Below are 19,742 nucleotides of genomic sequence, written 5' to 3' on the forward strand. Positions count from 1 at the left end.
CTGTGTAAAGCTGCATGTTGTCTAAACGACAGTTTAAAAACACTTATTTTTTTAGATCATGCAAAATTAATTATGAAAACTCTATGCTACGCTGAATAGCTGCTCACTACAGACACGCCAATAAGCGAGCACGCTGTTGCTGAAAGCTTATTTAGGGTGTGACCGCCTCCCTGCAGGCAGCCAGCATGCTGACATTAAACTGAATGACGGCAAAAAGAAACACTCTTGTGTGATGGTCTCTGCTGCAAATTCATGGATATAGAGTCCCAAATTCAGACTGCCATTGGAGAATATTGAGAGTGCACTTTGTAAATAAGTGATAGGATCTGTCAGAAGGATGTCCGATACTGTATATCATGCTGCATCATATACTACAAGGTATATGTAGGCCAGGCTTGTTTTTTTCTGGTTGGAATCTGGAGATCAAGCAAATATGCTTTCCATGTGTCTCTCTGAGAGAGGATCGACAGGCTGGACGATGATAAGAAGAGAAAGAAGCAGATATGAAGAAATCAAAGGAGGCTTAACTTGTTGCTCTTTTTTTGGGAAACATATTATATTACACATTATTTCTAAATTGGCCATACTTAGTGGTTTGGAGTCTTGATGTACCATATTTGGGAGTTACTCGTATATCTCGTGGGGTTCCTTGGGATCAGGTGCGAAACCCTACGCTGCAGTAAGAGATATAAATCATGTCAGTTGAAGTGTGCATTATTGTGCATCTACTTGGGATTGAAAGCTGCTGTAAGCACTGCTTATGATATAAAAAAATGGCAGATAAAATACATTTGGCCTTCATTGGAGGTCTAACAGAAATGCCAACTGTCATCACAAAGCATAAAATTCACCATGAGTTCCCTCTGCTGCTGAGTTTGAGAACTGCGCCTGCTCCACGTGACTCCCCCTTCCTGCGACTCTCCCTGTCAGCAAACATTAAAAAACCTGTATGACAGGCCTCAGCCACTCCTACAGGCTGAGCATGTGATCATACCAAGACACTTTCACAATAAAGTGTGTGGGTGGGGGAACAAAAAAATATGAGTGAGCGGAAGACAAAATGAGAAAATAGGGGAAGGGAGAGAGTGTCATGAGACTACCACAAACTTTTCACTCTTACTTCCCCTCTGCTTCCTCCTCTGCTCTGTTCCGTTCAGCTCTGGCCACCTCAGCTTTAATTCTTTGTTCTCTCTTCTCTCTTCCTGTCATCTGCAGATGAACTCTATGAACAGTGTTAGCAGCTCAGAGGACATCAAGCCTCCGCCGGGCCTACAGAATCTGGGAAACATCAACTACCAATGTACGAGCCCGGGAGGGATGTCAAAGCACATCTGTGCCATTTGTGGGGACCGCTCCTCAGGTAATGTTAGCATGCAAGGACGGAGGAGAGGGATGGGCAAGCATATTTACACTCCCACTCACCACCACAACTCCCCCCACCCAGATGAGAACAGATAGTAGACAAAGACGGACTTGTTTGAAGTCATTTGTTAAGTATTTTGTCAGGATTTGTGCCGTATGTTTCTGCAAATATCTTTTATCGGTGTGTTGTTACAAGTAGGTTGTCTATCATACAGAAAATAGTTAACACATTTCCAATCCTAATTCTAAAGATGTGCCCAGAAATTAGTCTACAAGCCAGTGCGACGCTTTATGCACTGTGACGCAAGCTGAATAGTGGTCCTAATCAATATTGATCCTGTGGCTTTATTCTCCTCAGGAAAGCACTATGGTGTATACAGCTGTGAGGGATGTAAAGGTTTCTTCAAGAGGACCGTGCGCAAAGATCTCAGCTACACTTGTCGAGATAACAAGGAGTGCCTGATTGACAAGCGCCAGCGAAACCGCTGCCAATACTGCCGCTACCAGAAGTGCCTGGCCATGGGCATGAAAAGAGAAGGTGTGTATGGAGGGTTAGAAAAAGGTTGGTTCGAAATTTTAACAATATGTGACATTTTGCAGTTAAAATAAAATCACATGTGGTTTTGTCTTGTAGTAAAACTATAATTTTCAGGTAAATTCAGTTTTGTTTATTGAATGTTCTATATAGCGCCAAATTACGACAAGAGTCGCTTCAAGGCGCTTAATATTGTAAGATGAAGACGCTACAAGAATAGAGAAAATCCCAACATTCAGACGTTCCCCTGTGAGCAAGTACTCGGCAAAAGTGGGAAGGAAAAAAACCTCATGGCAGAACCAGGCTCAGGGAGGCGCGGCTATCTGTCGCGACCGGTTGGAGGGGTTTTGAGTTATCTGCTAATATTACAGATTTTCTAGTCAACAATTCAGGATGTTTAAATGCTGTGTGGTTTTTTTGTGTGTCTGTGTGCAGCGGTGCAGGAGGAGAGGCAGCGTGGGAAAGAGCGGGGTGAGAATGAGGTAGAATCCACCAGCAGTTTCAATGAGGACATGCCTGTGGACAAGATCCTAGATGCTGAGTTGGCTGTAGAACCCAAAACAGAGACGTACAGCGACGGCAGCCCCGGGAACTCGGTAATTAATACAGACACTGGTCCATGTCTCTTTCACTGTTTGTATTATGAATCTGAGGCAGTTTTTCTGGGGAGAAACTAGATGCCAAGATGTGCTGTGCTATTAAGATATACTGATCTTATTATAAACATAAACACACAAGCTTGGCTAAATAGTTTTGAGTGTGAAGCTGAGACCGGATGGAATTGGGTCAGTTGAATATAAATAACACAAGCTGAGGAGTTTATGGGAATAAATCTAGGCTTTGCTCCAAAATTCTGACAAGCTACTTTGTGCAGTTGTCATAATCTCCTGGGTTAATCTGTTGAGATAATGTAGCCGAGCTGCCGAGTTGCTCTGGTCCAAAACTAACTCTTAAATCTGACAAGTTAGTAAACAAATTAAGTAAACACTGATTTAGCAATTTACTGGGTATGAGCTCAAGCACTTAAATGAATTTTAAAACCTAGAGGTTGGATAACAAAGCCACAATTTAAAAGCTGTGCGGAACTTGAATTGAATTGTGCTTCAAGATATTTCCCTTCTTTGGTATGTAGAATTTAGGATTGTATTAAAACTACCGCAAGCAACGAGAGAAATTGTTGGTTTAAAAAGAGTCAAAAATAGCCACTGCTGCACCTGGTTACCAGCTGTTGCTAGAAAAGGTTTAGATGTCACTAACAGTGCCTACAATCACATTAAATCGGTCTGGCACTTGTCCTACATGTTCTTCTCCAGACCAATGACCCCGTCACCAATATCTGCCAAGCAGCAGACAAGCAGCTTTTCACCTTGGTGGAGTGGGCGAAAAGGATCCCGCACTTCTCCGAGCTCCCCCTCGATGACCAGGTCATCTTACTACGAGCAGGTAGACACGCAAACACAAACCAGTGCATGCGGCAAGCTTATGCTCACACAAATATCAGACCACACACTCATACACAGCAGTTTCCTGCAAGGGTAAACAGTCCTTTATCCTCCCTTTCCCCCCTCACTTTTTGTGTAGTATTTTCATTCAGCATAGTTGCCGAGCCGATGTCAAGCAGTCTATTTAAGTCTTTTTTTTTTTTTGTAACATCTAGTTTAATGGAGCAGTGAAACCAAAATAACTGGACCATTTGCAAGTCCCAGCAGTGCAGTTTGCTGCCAGTGCTGACCTCTGCTGGGAGGAGATTTAACACATGCCAGGACGATAAAGTGAAAAAGTCACAAAATGGATAATTAATTTTAAGCAAGCAGGGAAATCACAGAACATGTTTTGTGTATTTAATTTACACAAACTAAAGACGGGCTTTAAAGAGACGAGTGGATCGAGATGTCACTCGTTTTTCTTGTTCCTTTTTTGTGTCCAGGCTGGAACGAGCTACTAATTGCATCATTCTCGCATCGCTCGGTCACGGTAAAAGACGGTATCCTGCTGGCAACAGGTCTTCACGTCCACAGAAGCAGCGCCCACAGTGCTGGAGTTGGCTCCATCTTTGACAGGTAGGAAGGATTGAAAGATGAGACAAAAAGATAAAATAATGTGACATTTAGACTCCTTCATGATTAACCTCTTAATTCTGTATATTTTGTGGTTGGAGGCAACCCCCCCCCCCAACACCACCGTTAACTGGCTGTAAATGTTACTAATGTCTTAACTGCATTCATTTCAGTGTGTTGTCATTTAAGCTAAGTACATATTTGCATAGAAATGCAAATTCTTTACTGAGAAATTATTCTAATTCTTGTACTGATTTAATTCAGTCCTATTTTTGTGACTAGTCATTGTTTCTTTCTTGATTTCCTGCAGAGTACTCACAGAGTTAGTATCTAAAATGAAAGATATGAAGATGGATAAGACGGAGCTCGGCTGCTTGCGAGCAATTGTCCTCTTCAATCCAGGTCAGTCTGGCCTCTTGAGACTGTTACATACCACCCAAAACAACATTTTCACCGACATTTCAGTTGTGTTATTTCACTGCTTATTTTAGTAACTGCAGAATCACTATACTGGATTCATGAAATTCATGTGAACATATTTGTCAAGTGCAATGTTGGTCATCATAATATTATGGCTAGTTGGAGAGATTTTACTGTGCACCCATGCGTTCCTAATGGCTCAGTCAGACTAGACTAAAAATAGGATAGTAATCTACTTTATATCAAGAAAAATTAGTGATTGCCCGGATTCTTTTTGCTGATTGTAAGTAGTTGCAGCAACCATTTTCAATTGCACAGGTGTCTTGGTAGAAGAAAACAGCTTTGCTGAGCACCTGTGTCATATAAATCAGTCAATTAACCATCCTGCAGCAATTAGGTCACTATTTGCGGAGGAATTTCTGAATCTCTGTTTAAAATTTATGAGGTTCTGGCTGGACTCTAAATGTAATGATGCATTCAGTTTCCCTTGGAAGCAGGGCTGGGAGTGACATCACTCCCAAGTTGAGTGTGTTCCAGTAGTGAAGTCAGAAAAACAGGATTTATTTTGTTCCTTAGCAAGTAGAGCCATTCATACCACGATGGGGATACAAGGTGATGTTTGTTTGGGTTTGTTGTTGTTTTTTAACTGAAAAACACAACAGCAACACATTTATGGTTCGAGCCTGCACGGTGTTCTGTATATGGCTTATTTAGCGAATCAAATATGTACAACAGTATTTTCACAGATTGAAAGTTGAGAACGCTGAAATTCAGACTTACAGCTTCAAATGGAATACACAGAATTTCTGTGTTGTTAGACGGCAAAAGATTTATGATTTTTGCTCACAGTTAACAGCCATGTTATCACAAACAGACTGCAGAAAATTGACTCCATTCGATCACAAACTAGCAGAATGACTTGTGTGTTTTGTTTTGGGTCTTTTTTTCCAGATGCAAAAGGTTTGTCTAACCCAGCAGAGGTTGAGGGGCTGAGAGAAAAGGTCTATGCTTCATTGGAGTCGTATACAAAACAGAAGTACCCGGACCAGCCTGGCAGGTAGGAACTGTTCCATTACAACATCGATCATTTTTAAACACATTTCTGCACTGGATGTAAAGAATAATAAGGATGGCAGCTTGCATTATATTAGTACACAGCTCTTATGCAAGTAAAAAACTTTTGCCTAACCACAACATTGCATTTAAAAGGATGTAGGCTGATAACGCTATTTGTAACTGCAAATTGTTGCCATTGACTGTATTTTTTATTTGGGAGCTGATTGAGAGCAACAGGTATTAGAGGTAAAAGCAGACACTGCAAACTTCCTGAAAAGTCAACACATCACAGCTGAGATGCAGAAAGAACGCTTAAGAATATTTTGGTCACTATTGAGATCACAGTTATTATTATTATTACCCCATGAATATTTCACCTCACTGAAAAAACATTTAATGGTGAAATTATGACATAAAGTGCACATGATTGAAGTGAAACTAGCATGCCACAGCCCGGCAGTGAAAAAGATCACCACTGCAACATGTAATACTTTTTCTTGTTTGTTTTCATTAATCTAAATCATAAATCTCTGAGCAAAGAATTGATTTTTGAAAGGTAAATGTAACACTAGCTTGACTTTCTTTGAAATGGCTTACTGTGTACGGTATGTTGTCTCATGAAAAGTGAGATGTTTACAATATTAAAAAAAAAATCTTGATATGCACTCACTATATTCTTTATTAGGAACATCTTGCTAGTCCTTTTGGGCCATATCGATATGATTGCTGCATGTCTATGATGGGATTCTCACGTTCCACCACATCCCAAAGGTGCTCTATTGGATTGAGATCCGGTGACTGTGGTGTTTTATCCTGCTGGAAAAAGCAGAAAATGGGAACACTGTGATCAATAATGATATAGTCAGCACCAATGTTCAGATAAGCAGTGATGTTTAAAGCGATGCTCAGTTGGAGCCCAAAATGTGCCAAGAAAATATCTCCCACACACACACACTACCACCAACAGCAGCCTGAATTGTATACAGGGCATAGTGCATCCATGTTTTCATGGTGTTTGCACCAAATTCTGACCCTATTATTCTAATGTCACAGTAAAAATTGTGACTTATCAAATGAGACATTGTTTGTCCATTCCTCTGTGGTTCAATTTAGGTGGCGCTCTGTCCTTTAGCAGGTGACCCGGTGTGGTCTTGTTGCTGCTGTAGGCCATCTGCTTTAAAGTTTAATATGTTGTGCATTCAGAGATGCTCCCATGCATGTATTTTCTTTTTTGGACTATTCTCTGCAAACCGTATAGATGATTGTCACCTTTCGTCCTGAACTTCAGCAGGTCATCTTGATCATGTCTACATGCCTAAATGCAGAGTTGCTGCCATGTGATTGGCTGATTAGATATTTGCATTACAAAGCAGGTGAACAGGTGTATCAAACAAAGTGGCTAGTGAGTGTGTGTAAAATATGGCTTTTTTTTTTTTTTTTAAACAACTTTGAACATGTGTGGAAGTGAGTTTTAAGCTCAGTTGTTCTCGCCTCACTATTTGGCACGACTTTTTATTATTCTCAGGTTTGCCAAACTGCTGCTGCGCCTGCCTGCCCTGCGCTCCATCGGCCTCAAATGTTTGGAGCATCTGTTCTTCTTCAAGCTAATTGGGGACACGCCTATTGACACCTTTTTGATGGAGATGCTGGAGGCTCCGCATCAGATCACATGACACACGTCTTCCCCTTTCCCTTGTACATACTCCCGCATCATAAGCAATATGATGATGGAATTAAAAAGACTTGATTGAAATGTAAAACAGCTTATTTTGTACCCATTTTAAAAAAAAAAATGCAATTAAAATGTTTAAAAAAAATGTGGTTGTGGGGATGGTGGAGTCATAACTCGATAAATTCCAATAAAGTTGGTTTGGAATTTTGTAAATAGCTAATTTCAGGTGTTTGTTTCAAAAGCCACCAAATGCAAAATTTGAAGAAAAAAAATCATATTTTATTCAAAGCAGAATTGTATAAAACAAAAACCATGCCTGAATTTCTTAAACGTGTCTGAGAATTCTTACAGAATAAAGTTATTTAAAAATGTACATGAAATATTTTGTGCATTGTGTTAATGCATTATCACATTTTCTTTTATTAGCTGTGTTTGGTATCAAATATAAAGTGAACCTGCTATTTTCACTCCTCGTCCACCAGATGGCGTCCACAGAGTGCCATCAAGACGAGAGACGCTGCTTCACAGCATTTTTTTTTTTTTTTTAGAGCTGTTTGCACGGATTCCTGTATCCTCCTCGTGGCTACGGTCTGTCAGAGTTACATGACTCGTCAGGGCCTCTGCAGGCTTCAGCATCACGAACTGCCAGGACCTCATCACAAAGACCTTTGATTTCATTAAGACGTCTTGGTGAAGATAATCCACGAAGAAATAGGAATCTAGAGAGAACAAAAAAAGAAAATAAATCTACGTCGGAATATGTGCCTATACTGGAATGAGTCAGTATGTTGGCTGATATGTAACAAAATCCGCACGGGTTTGCAGTTGTCCGCAATAGTTGCAACTGGAGCTAGAATATAAAATAGCATACAGCCATATCTTGCTCACATGTTTCAATAGGAAAAATAGATGTTGTTATTTTGCAAAAATCATTGGAATCTCTATGATCCCATTTACTGCCAAGACTGGGCTAAAGTGAAACTTTGTGAAGCCACTAATTCGCAGAAAAACCAAACTGATTATTTAAAGCTTTTGGGGGGGGGGAATCATCACTTAAGTGTGTGACCTTTTAACCTGCAGTTTACTGTGTTATCAAATCACAATTTGAATACTACTGGCATTGAGGCTTGGCGAGAGAGACACACAAGCGTGGGGGAGAGAGTGAGTGACCGAGGGAGGAGAGAGAGTGCCTGGCAGAGAACGAGAGAGAAGGAGAGAGAGAGAGGTAACCTGCACCTGCACATGGAGGAAGTCTTACTCTGTTTCGCGCTCGCTCTCTCTCACTCTCTTTCCCGTTCACCCCTAATAGGATAATTGATAGACAGCCCAAATAGTCAATAACTGTGGACTCAGCGAGGTCGCTGGAAGCACTAAGCAGAAACTTTGATGCGCTGCTCTCTGCTCCGAGGAGCAAGTTGCAGGGGAACTTTGAGTGGCGGAGATGCTCTGAGCAGGACTGGGAGTTCATAACCAAAATCCTTCGCTGCTGACCGGAAACTCGCATTTTACAGGTATGCCACTCTTCTTAGAAAACTCTAAGAAAAAAATCTTAGAAAAATGTTTTCCTTAAATTAAACCTTGGTGAAAATATATTTCGCAGCTTCTTCAGGGAACAGCAATGGTGGATATACCGGATACATCCTTAGGTAAGTAAACATGTATTTTATCAATATATTGAGATTAGATTCGTTTATTTTAAGCAACTTCATTTGTTGTTGTTTTTTATCAGCTCAACAGAATTACTCAGTTGCTAGAATTTAACAATTTGAAATTTTAAAAAAGTGCTAACTTTAAAATAGTTGTTCAAATGTATATCGCTCTTATAAAACACACGCACACATTTCCTCTGATTATAAAAGAGGAAAAGTTTGGTTAATTTGCCAACCTTCGTCTAGTTCAGCCACTTGGTTAGGCAAACAACAAAATTTGCCAATTTTCATTTCTTCAGTTTTATCCTTCTCGCTGAACCAAAATATTTACCAATTAAAGGATTTCCGTGCATTGCAGATGTGAATCGGAGGGCAGTGTGTGCAGGATGCCATCGGTTGATCAGAGACCGATTCCTGCTCAGAGTCACTGACGGCCTCTGGCATGAGGACTGCGTGCGGTGCGCAGCGTGCGGGGACGCGCTCACGAACTCCTGCTTTCTGCGGGACCGCAAACTTTACTGCAAACGGGACTATGCTGAGTGAGTTATTATTTATAACTGTTTGGTTCATAGGTGGCGTAAGTAGTAGTTCCTTTTTCACGGGAAATCACCAATTTCAACTTTAACCAAGACGTGACAAAATAAAATTTGCAACTTGGGCACATATAATGCAACACACGCAGGCATGTTAAGAAAAAACTACCTAATATTTCTCATACAGTTAAAAAAAAGAAAAAAAAACATATTAAACGACTCTAACCATTAAAATGTTTGAATAAGCGTTTTAACACAACACTAAACTAATAAAGTTCTAAATAAGGTAGTAGTCGTTTTATGCAGCCTCCTGCAAAAATATAATCATGATATAGAAAAATATATATGACCTTTTCTGCCATTTAAAAAAAACAACTATGTTATTTGACTTCAGTTTTGATCATTTTATTCTGAGGGCCAAACCTGATGGTGTATCATTAAGGTCATTTTTGCAACAGTACAGCTTTGTCCAGACTTGACCTTGACTAAGAAAGTGTGTGTGTGTGTGTGTGTGTGTGTGTGTGTGTGTGTGTGTGCGCGCGCGCGCGCGTGTGTGTCTGAGAGATAAAGAAAATAACTTTCTCATAAGGCCAACATAAATATTTCTAATCCTTCTTAGTGTTGTATTGGGTAGACATGGATGCATTTTGTGTGCAGTTGTGTTTAAATGTGTGTATATGCCGTAATATGACTTCCAGTAAACTTGGCACAGTGCACTGAGAGAACAAGGTGACTGTAGGAGGAAGGGGTGGCAAGGGAGCTGGAATGTAAGAAAACTATTGTATTGTGTTGCGTTCGTCCGTACATGCACATGCACACACACAATAATGTGGTCACACCTTCATGCACAACCAGGGGTAAGGCTCAACTGACACATTGTCAAAATGTGTTAAAATTTTGAGGCCCACTGACGTGGCAACTGCAAGCTGGGGACAACATATGGTCCCCCACCCATCCACACACACACAAAAAAAAAAAAAAAATCACCTACTGCTCATGCCCTCCTACCTCATTCACCAGCTCATCCCCCCTCAGCTTCCAAATACACTCTGCACACCCTAAAAGGCAACAACTCACATTATTTTTGAACAATTTGGTAATGGCTGTTCTGCCAAGCACACAGGGAAGCAAGGAAATGTTTCAACACACTCATGTTGGAGACATATACCTTTAAAGGAGACGGAGTGTTTTAGAAAAATATGTAGATTTAATTTCTGTAAAACAAAACAAAAAAATTAATGTACTTAGTGTCTTCAGTGGAGATAATAACACTTGGCGAAAACACGTAGTAAAGACTTGTACTGAGAGGTAATTAGGAGTGCACAGCCATATGTCAGAAGGTCTGGTGCATCCCTACAAGAGGGACGGTGAGGATGGTGTGAACTTATTTTGGGGGACAGTGCGCTCCATGAGCCCTGGCGTTATGCGCCGTGGCATCTGGAAAGCTCTTCACACAGCAGCCCCTGTGTTGAGCAATGGGACAACGCCCAGCCGACCGTGAGTTATCTGACCTGATCAATTAGCAGGAGGCCTGGTGCCAAAGCTCCACCTCTGAGTCCACCCGTCATCCTTCCACCCCTGCTGTCCTGTCTGGAGTTACGACACCCAATAACACATGAGCACTACTTTTGACCACAATGAAGGTTTTAAAACTGTGCCAGTTTTTTTTTCTTCTCACCAACAAACTATGTCCTGCTCCCCCGTTCGGCTGATGCAAAACAAGTGTGATTATTCCATACTGTGACAACATTTGTCTTTTACCACATGCTGCATCGTCTGACTGAATCTTGCTTTGTTTTTACCTTTGTTTCACCATGAAGCCTGGCCCATTCATGTGGTTTATAAGACAATAATGCTAATATTTGCCAGTACCAGAGGACCGTACAGATTTCAGTTTTATATATATTTATGCATCTAAAATGTTTCTTTTTAATAACAAGTAGGAACATGAGGATATAATATATGTGCCACAAAGGAATAATAACATTAAAAAAGGGTTGAAAATTAAAAAATTAACTTAATTAAAGTAGTTTATCTCTTTTTGGATGATCTAATATGTGTGATATAACAAACAAGATGCATAAAAACATTTTTGTTTTAACAGAACTTTACTGATTTTCATTGTCTGTCCCAGTTACTGTGGCAGACAAGACTAACTTAAGCATATTTAAACTCATTCAGTATCTGAGAAAGTCATCACAACAAAAATAAATAAATTCAACATGTTTTCATATCATAATACTTTCTGATAGTCATTTTTTCCTCTTTAATGTAATTTTTGATTATATCAAAACACTTTGAATTAAATTTTTTATAAAGACCAGCTGAGCAGAGGGGTTTTTGCACCTCAAGCGTGGGGGGGGATCCATCTGTTTTTCTTCCTCTTATCCAACCCGAGGGTTGCATTGAAAAAACACAGTATTTAAGCATTAATTATAAAGTCATCGGCAGTATGTGTTGTATTAGCTTGCAGTCATTTCCCCACATTTTAGAGAAGCCGCTGAAGCTTTTCTAACTGTAATCATTAATTTACAATAATCTGATTCATTTAGACGACTGAATGCAGTTGTTTTTAATAATGCTTGTTTTATTCCATAGTTTATACATTGGCTGTCTGACCTGTAGTGACTCCAGTTTTCTGAAGCCGAATGCAGAATCCTGTCTGACAGCGTGTCTTCAGCTTGGTTTAGGTTAACTAAACGGTTCAGCGGGCAGGTGGACCGGACAGCAGATTGGTCGTCAGATCTTCGGTGTGACTCGCTGTGCACTTGACCTGACGATCTGTATCTGATACATAGCTCCCGCTGGTGTGTGCGTTCAGCAATGGATCTAAGTTAACCTGATCCAGAAACAAGATCTGCCTCTCTGCTTGTCCACTAGACCAGCAGTCTGAATGCCTGACTGCCAAAGGTCAGCACTGAAGTCAGAGCAAGAACAATGAAAGAGGAGGACTTGAGGAAAACTGTGAGTTTGTCTGTGTACATTTCTGCTAAACACTCATCTTTTTATACAGTGCTTCTGCATTAGGAGTGCCTCACCCAGACCATGTCAGTGTGGAGGAGTGCAAAATTTTGCTGACTTACTCCTCTGTAATGATCTTGTCACTAATTGCCATGTCTAAATCCAGCGTGACTGAGTGTTCCCGCTCTCCTGGCCGAGCCTCTGGGCCAATCATGTCAGCGGAAACTCTGAAATATTAAACACCTTGAGCCACTCCATAAGTATTGGAGGTACTCTTACCTTTGCATTAACGACGCTTAAGAGTACTGGGGATAATTAGACGAACTGGATAAGGCGTATAATGGAAAAGCGCTTCTCGAAACACGAATGATCTCAAAACATTAATGCCCATAGTTTCTTCTCCGCTGGCATTAGCATCATACTGAGATGTCAAATCAAATGCTTTGCGGTATCTCAGAGACCCAGAAACATTCAGGCTATTTCCTCTGCCACACTTCCTTTGAAATATTTGATTGATGCATCTTGTGTTGCCACAGGAATGCACATTCCACAGACGGTATGTTGACCATATTAAAGCACATACCATTGAAGCTGTGGGGCAGACAACTCAGATGGGTCAAGCAGACCGACCCTCCTGAGCTTCTGGGAAGGGGCTCTTACCATCGCCATAGTGACCCCAGAGCAACAGTAAGAGGTCTTAGCAATGTCTGGCTTTAGGACGTACGAGCTCCGGAGCCTTTGACAGGGATATGTGTGTGTGTGTGTGTGTGTGTGTATATATATATATATATATATATATATATATATATATATATATATATATATATATATATATAACAATTCTGTAACTGTAACTTCGGTCGTTGCTGTGCTTTTTGGAAGTCGAATTTCCCAGAGGAACCCACCCGAGGGATTAATAAAGTTCTATCTTATCTTATCTTATCTTATCTTATGTCAACATGGCTGTTAGTTTTATTTTCAACTTAAAAATTTATTTGCTTGGAAATATTGTTCTCATTCGGAATTTGAAATATATCCAAAAATTAATTAATTTGCTTAAGTTTGGGTGTATTTTTTTTCTAGGTAGTGTAAAAAATTTCAGTATCTTTGTACTATTAAGAAGAAAGTTAATAAAAACAACATTACACAATTTATTCAAATTAACTTATTAAAGTAAATAAAATAGATTCAATGTGATTAGGACATACAGAATAATAATTGTGGTTATTAATGTGTCCATGCACAGTGTTAGAATAACCTCCAATGCTCCTATTTTCTGATGGTTTCACAGTATCAAGAAAAAGACTTTCTCATGAGGCACATGGAGTATTTTTATTTGGAAACAAAAAAGGGGAAAAGCTGTCACTTTCTCATGCCTCTGTGCTGACTGCTCTGGTGACCTAGTCAAGTCTGGAGACAAACGCCAGCTCCAGAATGATGACGCATCATCCTGCGTGACAGACCCAAAATGCGGAGGTGCCAGCCAGCGGACAATGGTCCTGCTGCTTGAGGGCTGGCTCTGTCTTTGTCTACTTCTGGTTAAGCAGACTTACGGATAATTCCACGGATAATTCCTGGGACCAGTGGCTCAGTCTCTCCCACCAGGAGATCTGATTCCACCCCTCTGCCTGGAGCCATGGCCTGCCGAGAGCCTTTCTCCTGCCTCCCCAGGAGCGCAGCCTCGGACACGGCAGTCGGAGCCACGGCAACAGTCTCTGAGGCTAAGCTCACCAGTACTGGTTGCCAGGCGCTAAGATACACACCCGACACACTAAGGGTATGTGTCTGAGTGGTCCGGGCAGGAGGGGGGGAAAGGCGAGAGAAGTCAGGCTGGCGGTTGTTTTGAGTGACAGCTCGACTCAGCAACATTCTCAAAGTCTACCCAGCATTTTTTGGTTTTCTCATAGAGTCCCATCTTACTGATGTGTGAGGGGGTCCTCAAGTGTCTAAAGAAAACAAAATCCCTATTCTCTGTTATTTACTCAGCTCTCACACTTTCTCTCTCTGTGCGCTTGCTTTCCTCCACTGTTCAGTCTGTTTGCAGTGCGTTGTGCAGGGTGCACAGAAGCCATCTCTCCCGCAGAGCTGGTGATGCGTGCGGGGGCCGCTGTGTTCCACCTGCGCTGTTTCACCTGCAGCGTTTGTTCCTGCCGCCTGCAGACAGGAGATCGCTGCGTTCTCAGGGAGGGACAGCTACTATGTGCCAGAGAGGGCTACCACCAATGTCTGGCCAGTCCTAGCTCTTCTGAAACAGGTACAGAAATTGTATGCTTTCATGCTGCTCTTTGATTTGTAATAAATTCACAATCCATTTTGATGATTAAATCCCACTTTAAGAATTCAAACTCTGTCCAGCATTGGGTAAAATAAGCACATTTTAGTTTGAGTAACTAACTGTAACAGTGCAATAAAAACATTGCCAAAATAATGATTCAAGTGAAGTGGTAAAATACCAGTTCAAGTTGGGACATAAAAATCATCCTGGGAGACACAGAAAAGCCCAAAACTCAGCCCGACATCAGCCAGGTTGATGTAAAGTATCTGCATTTTAAACAAAAACTAAAATTCTTATAAAAAAATATTTAAACATTAGCAGGCATGAATTTTCCTGTTTTTATGTGAATATTTTCAATCATATCTATGCCTGTCTTCTAGGTAAAAGTAATGATGAAGATGAAGAAGTTGAGGAGGAATCTGGAAGGATTGCAGGCAGAAAAGTTAAATCAGATGATGTGGAGAGCAAACGCCCCAAAAGACCTCGCACTATTCTGACCACTCAGCAAAGACGCACCTTTAAAGCATCCTTTGAGGTCTCCTCCAAGCCTTGTCGAAAGGTAAACAAAAAAAAATATCTTCTGTTACTTTGCATTCAAGTTAAAACTATGAATCTATTTCATATGAGGACCTAACATAGACATTTTAGAAATTTTCATACAGCACTGTCTCATCTTTACACTTATTTTATTCATTGTTTAAAACAAGGTGCAAGGGCTAAGCCTTTTACTAGCTTGTACAATCCAGAGACCCTTTTACCTCATATTGTGAAAGAAAGCCCTTGTACCATGTGTCACCTTGACAGAATGAACAAAAAAAAGGAGAAAACTTCATTCAAAAATATGTGACATGGTTTCATGTATCTTCTGTACATTATTATCACTGTACTGCGGGTGGGTAGTTGGGCAGTTTTGTTATAAGTGACATTGCTAAATTCCTCATGAACTGACTTTAAAAGTACCAAAGTAAAGATTTTTGAAAACATAGCAGTTATTTTCACAAAACAAATAAGCATCATGAGTGTTTCTTTAAGCAGTTTCTGCCTCTTTGCTAAATTTGTGATGTGACGCAGATTTTTATTATCCTTCAAATGACCTCCTCATTCTTTTTTTTTACCCTCGCATTCTGTCTTTGTGTTGCCCTCCTGAATCTTAATCCAAGGTAAGAGAGACCTTGGCAGCTGAGACTGGTCTGAGTGTCCGGGTGGTGCAGGTCTGGTTCCAGAACCAAAGAGCCAAAGTAATTCAAAGTACACACACGCGCACGCACACACACACACACACACTCATGCACTGCTAATAAAAGCCTTCTTTCTGCACTGTATTCGTAAGCCAGAGTGGAAATCAGCCTGGTTATCTGTTCATACAGGAAACTGATGACATCTCATGGAGAGATCACTGTAGATTAAACCCAATATTTCCTCACAATTTGGGCTCATGTGTGGCTGCCCTCTACTTCATTCTTGATACTTTACAACTGAGTGAACACAAGCATACTCCTGGGTGGTAGATGGACTGTGGAGTGGGAGGACAGTTTTTTACAGTAGGCTTGAGGATTTGACTGCACTGAGGCATTAAAGAGCTTTAATGTCTCTCGATGCATGTTTTTAGATGAAGAAACTGGCCAGGAGACAACAGCAGCAGGAGCAGCAACAGACTCAGGAACAGTGTGAACACCCATCGCATCACACAGGTATTATTCATAATTGCTTTTGTTCTCGCTGTAAGAAAAGGTACCGTTTTCTCTATTTATTTATCAGTTTCTAATAGGTAATGGGAAATACCTTGACTAAAGATTTTATTCAGCCTTTAAGTTATAGAAAGTTCAATTTTTTTTTTTTACCTTTTTATTGTTTATTTTATTTTATTTTTACTTGTTTGATACGGGACAGACTGGGGAAAAGAAAGAGGGAAAGAAAAACAGCGGGGAAGAGGGACGGGGATAAAGGGCAAAAAACCCCAAAACAACAACAACAAAATAAGCAGACAAAAAATACATCTATCAATCACCTGGATCACCTGTTGAGAAAGAAAAAAGAGAAAACAAGCAGAAGAAAAAAGAGCAACATAATAAACAACATCGCGATGATCTATGTGAATATAACTGTAAATACTAAATATTAAACATTATTGTGCAGCACGTAAGATCGACAGCACACAGTATGCTTTGAGGTAGGAGTCAAAAAGGGTTTAGTTTGTGTGTGTGAGTCCCCGTGTGTACACCTGTTATCATGAGCGCGCTTGTATTTAAAAGGTTCCTTCAAATAATGATCTGCTAGAGGGTGTGGGGGGGCCACAGCCCCGTCCTCCAGGGCATGAAGCAGGTATGGAGGAGATCAAAACTCCAGACATCCAGAGACCCTCAGAACACAAGAGACCAAGGAAGACCAACAGAGGGGCAGCCGCGCCACTGTCCCAGAAAGAGCTGAGGAGAGCCCCAGATGAGGGCTCACTCAGCAGCCGCGGAGCAGAAGCCAGGGGGAGTTGCAGTGACGCGCCCGTGAGCTCTGCTGGCAGCCAGCTGTGCCTGAGTGACCGAGCCCCAGGCCGAGAGGCCGAGGGCACCCCACCCCCGAAGTGGCCCGAGCGAGCCCCAGGCTCCAGGCCCCGACAAGCAGCCACCAAGGAGTGAGCCGGTGTGTACCTGGACGCCCATCCACAGACACAAAGAACCACCAACGCACCGATGTCTGATGTCAGGCCCTCCAAACCTTGGAGGGCCTGAGGTGTCCCCAGAGAGGTGGCGTCTGATACCCAATCTGACATATAGACACAGACATACAGGCACACACAGACACAAACATCCATTCCCACCCTCATGCTCTCATATGCACTTACTCAACACTCACCCAACGTGGAGACAGACATAAAGAGAAACTGTACACACAATCACACTCCCCAAGCGTACTCTAAGCCCCAGGTCTAGGTACCCTTGCCCCTGGAGGGGGAAACTGCACCAAGACCCAGGTAGTGTTACCCTTTTCCCTGGGGTGGAGAGAAGCAGACTGCCCCGGCTCGGCAGCAGCAGGGAGGCCCCACATTCCAGACCCCAATCGGACGGCCAACTTCTCCTCCCAGCCCCCCCGCTCCAGCAGGCCGCAGAGAACGGGGGTGTGAGAAGACTCCAAAGTTTAGAGCTAAAATTTAGCTTTTAATTGTTTTGAAGGGCTTTCTGCAGTTAAAACAGGCTAAAATCATTAACAGAGAACTCTGTTACTTTAACTACATTAACTCATAAACACACAGCTCTGTGATCTCCTTTGGTTTCCTATGCTTCATAGCGCCCTCCAGTGGCAGTGTGACCTCTGAGATGAAGCACCTCGGGTCCTCTTATGTCCATATTGAACTGCAGCAGCAGCAGATGGGAATGACCACACTGGAACAGCAGGACTGGGACATGGACCCCTTCAGACAGGGCCTGACCCCGCCTCAGATGCCAGGGGATCACATGCATCCTTATGGTAAAAGATCTCAACGCAGTCAAATCCTCAGCTTATTTTAAGCCTTTTGTAAAACAAACATGAAATAAACATAATTTTAAAAGTAAAAAAATGTACTTTTGATATTGCTGGTATTAATTTAAACTTCCAATAGTAGTTGAGATACAAAATAATAATTTATATCTTTTTAAGGTTTCAAGAGCCTGTATGGCGATGTGGACAGAGACCCGCTGTGTCATATGGCTGACGGCGACTGCCTCTCTCTTGGCAACTCCTCGCCACTCACTCCTATTGACCGCCTCTACTCCATGCAGGACTCGTACTTCACCTCGTGAGGGTGGCTATCAGATTCAGACAGACTGAATTTATCTCAGAAATGTGGTAATTTGGTACGTGGACGTAAAATGTTAGAAGGGGACAGGGGTACACTCACAGTGATACCATGCAATACTATACCATGTTCACCTCTATACAAACCCAATTACACTCCTGCCTCTTATGCTTTAAAATCTCTTCGGAGTCTCCTGTACGTGCATGACACTGAACTCTCATTATGTTTGAATGCCAGATTATGAGAGCGTAACTGCATCTACTCATGTAAATAGTTGACTGGGTGTGTATTTGTATTTATTCTCCAAATGTGTGTGTATGCTGTTCATCTCGATCGAATTAACAATAATCAGAAAATAATAAACATGAAACGGTGATTGTTCACTATGGTGTTACTACAAACCACGGGGTGATTTGTCCATATGAAAATGGGATATTCATGCTGAGGGTTAGAGGCAGGTCAGTCCATCCTCAGTGCTTATCAGTCCGATCTAGGTGACGGGTCAGTGAGACATCTTCTCCTGGCTGTTGAATGGATCGTCAGATTGTAAAATGCTGGGCTATGACAGCCGTATGGGTCAGTGGCAGGTAAGCATCACATCCACGCCGCCATCATCAACGCTCACATTGTGCTTTTCTTGGTCAAAGGCCTTTGCTGCATTTTTCTGCCTTTTCCTTCCTTCAGTCAAAGAGGATGGGAGGAGGGGGAGGTGGGGGACCACCCAGGCACTGTGCCCAGCTGGAATGCACCAATCATGGGAAGGGAGGTTGCGAAAACCCACGGAGGGGGCTTCAGACAACGGAGTGGCTGAAAGCTGTGTCAGGGGAGAATGCCCAGGGTGACACGGAGATATGAAGCCCTACTGTATGGAGTGCCTCCTTGCCCCAGCCGTGAACCCTCTCCTGGACCCATCTCATATTTCCCACTATGAAATCAGACCTTGCAAAGCAGAGAGCTCAAGTCAATGGTCAGGAACAATCTAACTGTCTGTCACCGTAGTACACTACTGCCAACCAGAGCTAAAGAAGCAAGCAGCAGAGTATACCTACAGTACGTCTGTGTTTCGCAGTCCCTCAGTATCTGTTTCTGTATCTGCTCTGAGCGTCTGCTGGCATGTGCATGTGTTCATTCTCATGTGTTAGATGGAACAACACTCTTTGTTGTAGGGCCTAACATAACATAATGTATTCCTTGTATCTATAGGTGAATGAAAAGAGGGGGGAAAAGGCTTAAATATCGGGGAAGAAAGCCAAGGTGGTCACCTGGGGGAGCCTTTTACCTTCTTGTCTGTGTGCAGTTGGCATACGTAGCAGGTGAGAAGACCAAAAAAAAAGTTCACACTGTGATCATACGGTCACAGCGGGTAGCAATAACCTCATTATTATTCCGATGGTAGCCAAACAGTTTCCTGTCAACAGTGCGGTTATTTATTGCACGCTCCATGCCAACCACA

At 41.9% G+C, this 19,742-nt stretch overlaps 2 protein-coding genes across 4 annotated transcripts in view; both read left to right on the forward strand.

The window, feature by feature from the left end:
• The window catches only part of rxrgb (retinoid X receptor, gamma b), a 29,984-nt gene extending 22,502 nt beyond the window's left edge, over positions 1 to 7,482 (forward strand). For all 3 annotated transcript variants that reach the window (XM_012920190.2, XM_012920189.4, XM_004555022.6), the window contains exons 3-10: positions 1,216 to 1,360; positions 1,721 to 1,900; positions 2,333 to 2,493; positions 3,211 to 3,340; positions 3,825 to 3,957; positions 4,265 to 4,356; positions 5,326 to 5,431; positions 6,956 to 7,482. In XM_012920190.2, the coding sequence (XP_012775644.1) occupies positions 1,216 to 1,360; positions 1,721 to 1,900; positions 2,333 to 2,493; positions 3,211 to 3,340; positions 3,825 to 3,957; positions 4,265 to 4,356; positions 5,326 to 5,431; positions 6,956 to 7,103 (1,095 nt within the window). In that variant the 3' untranslated portion in view covers positions 7,104 to 7,482. The remainder of the gene's footprint in view (positions 1 to 1,215; positions 1,361 to 1,720; positions 1,901 to 2,332; positions 2,494 to 3,210; positions 3,341 to 3,824; positions 3,958 to 4,264; positions 4,357 to 5,325; positions 5,432 to 6,955) is intronic.
• An 891-nt stretch (positions 7,483 to 8,373) lies between these two features.
• On the forward strand, positions 8,374 to 18,652 carry lmx1a (LIM homeobox transcription factor 1, alpha). Its single transcript, XM_004555021.3, has 9 exons — positions 8,374 to 8,613; positions 8,703 to 8,748; positions 9,110 to 9,290; positions 14,279 to 14,499; positions 14,901 to 15,079; positions 15,681 to 15,758; positions 16,130 to 16,211; positions 17,800 to 17,979; positions 18,151 to 18,652. The coding sequence occupies exons 2-9, from the start codon at positions 8,721 to 8,723 to the stop codon at positions 18,291 to 18,293; spliced, it is 1,092 nt and encodes a 363-aa protein (XP_004555078.1). The 5' UTR covers positions 8,374 to 8,613; positions 8,703 to 8,720; the 3' UTR covers positions 18,294 to 18,652.
• Positions 18,653 to 19,742: the final 1,090 nt, after the last annotated feature.

Source organism: Maylandia zebra, linkage group LG23 (genome assembly GCF_041146795.1).
Source record: "Maylandia zebra isolate NMK-2024a linkage group LG23, Mzebra_GT3a, whole genome shotgun sequence".
NCBI lineage: Eukaryota > Metazoa > Chordata > Actinopteri > Cichliformes > Cichlidae > Maylandia > Maylandia zebra.

Bases quoted from the DNA above. Each gene is read 5' to 3' on its own strand.
- lmx1a (XM_004555021.3), top strand. From the start codon at position 8,721: ATGGTGGATATACCGGATACATCCTTAG. The intron at 14,500-14,900 runs GTACAGAAATTG...CCTGTCTTCTAG, and splicing joins TCCTAGCTCTTCTGAAACAG to GTAAAAGTAATGATGAAGAT. The intron at 16,212-17,799 runs GTATTATTCATA...TATGCTTCATAG, and splicing joins ACACCCATCGCATCACACAG to CGCCCTCCAGTGGCAGTGTG.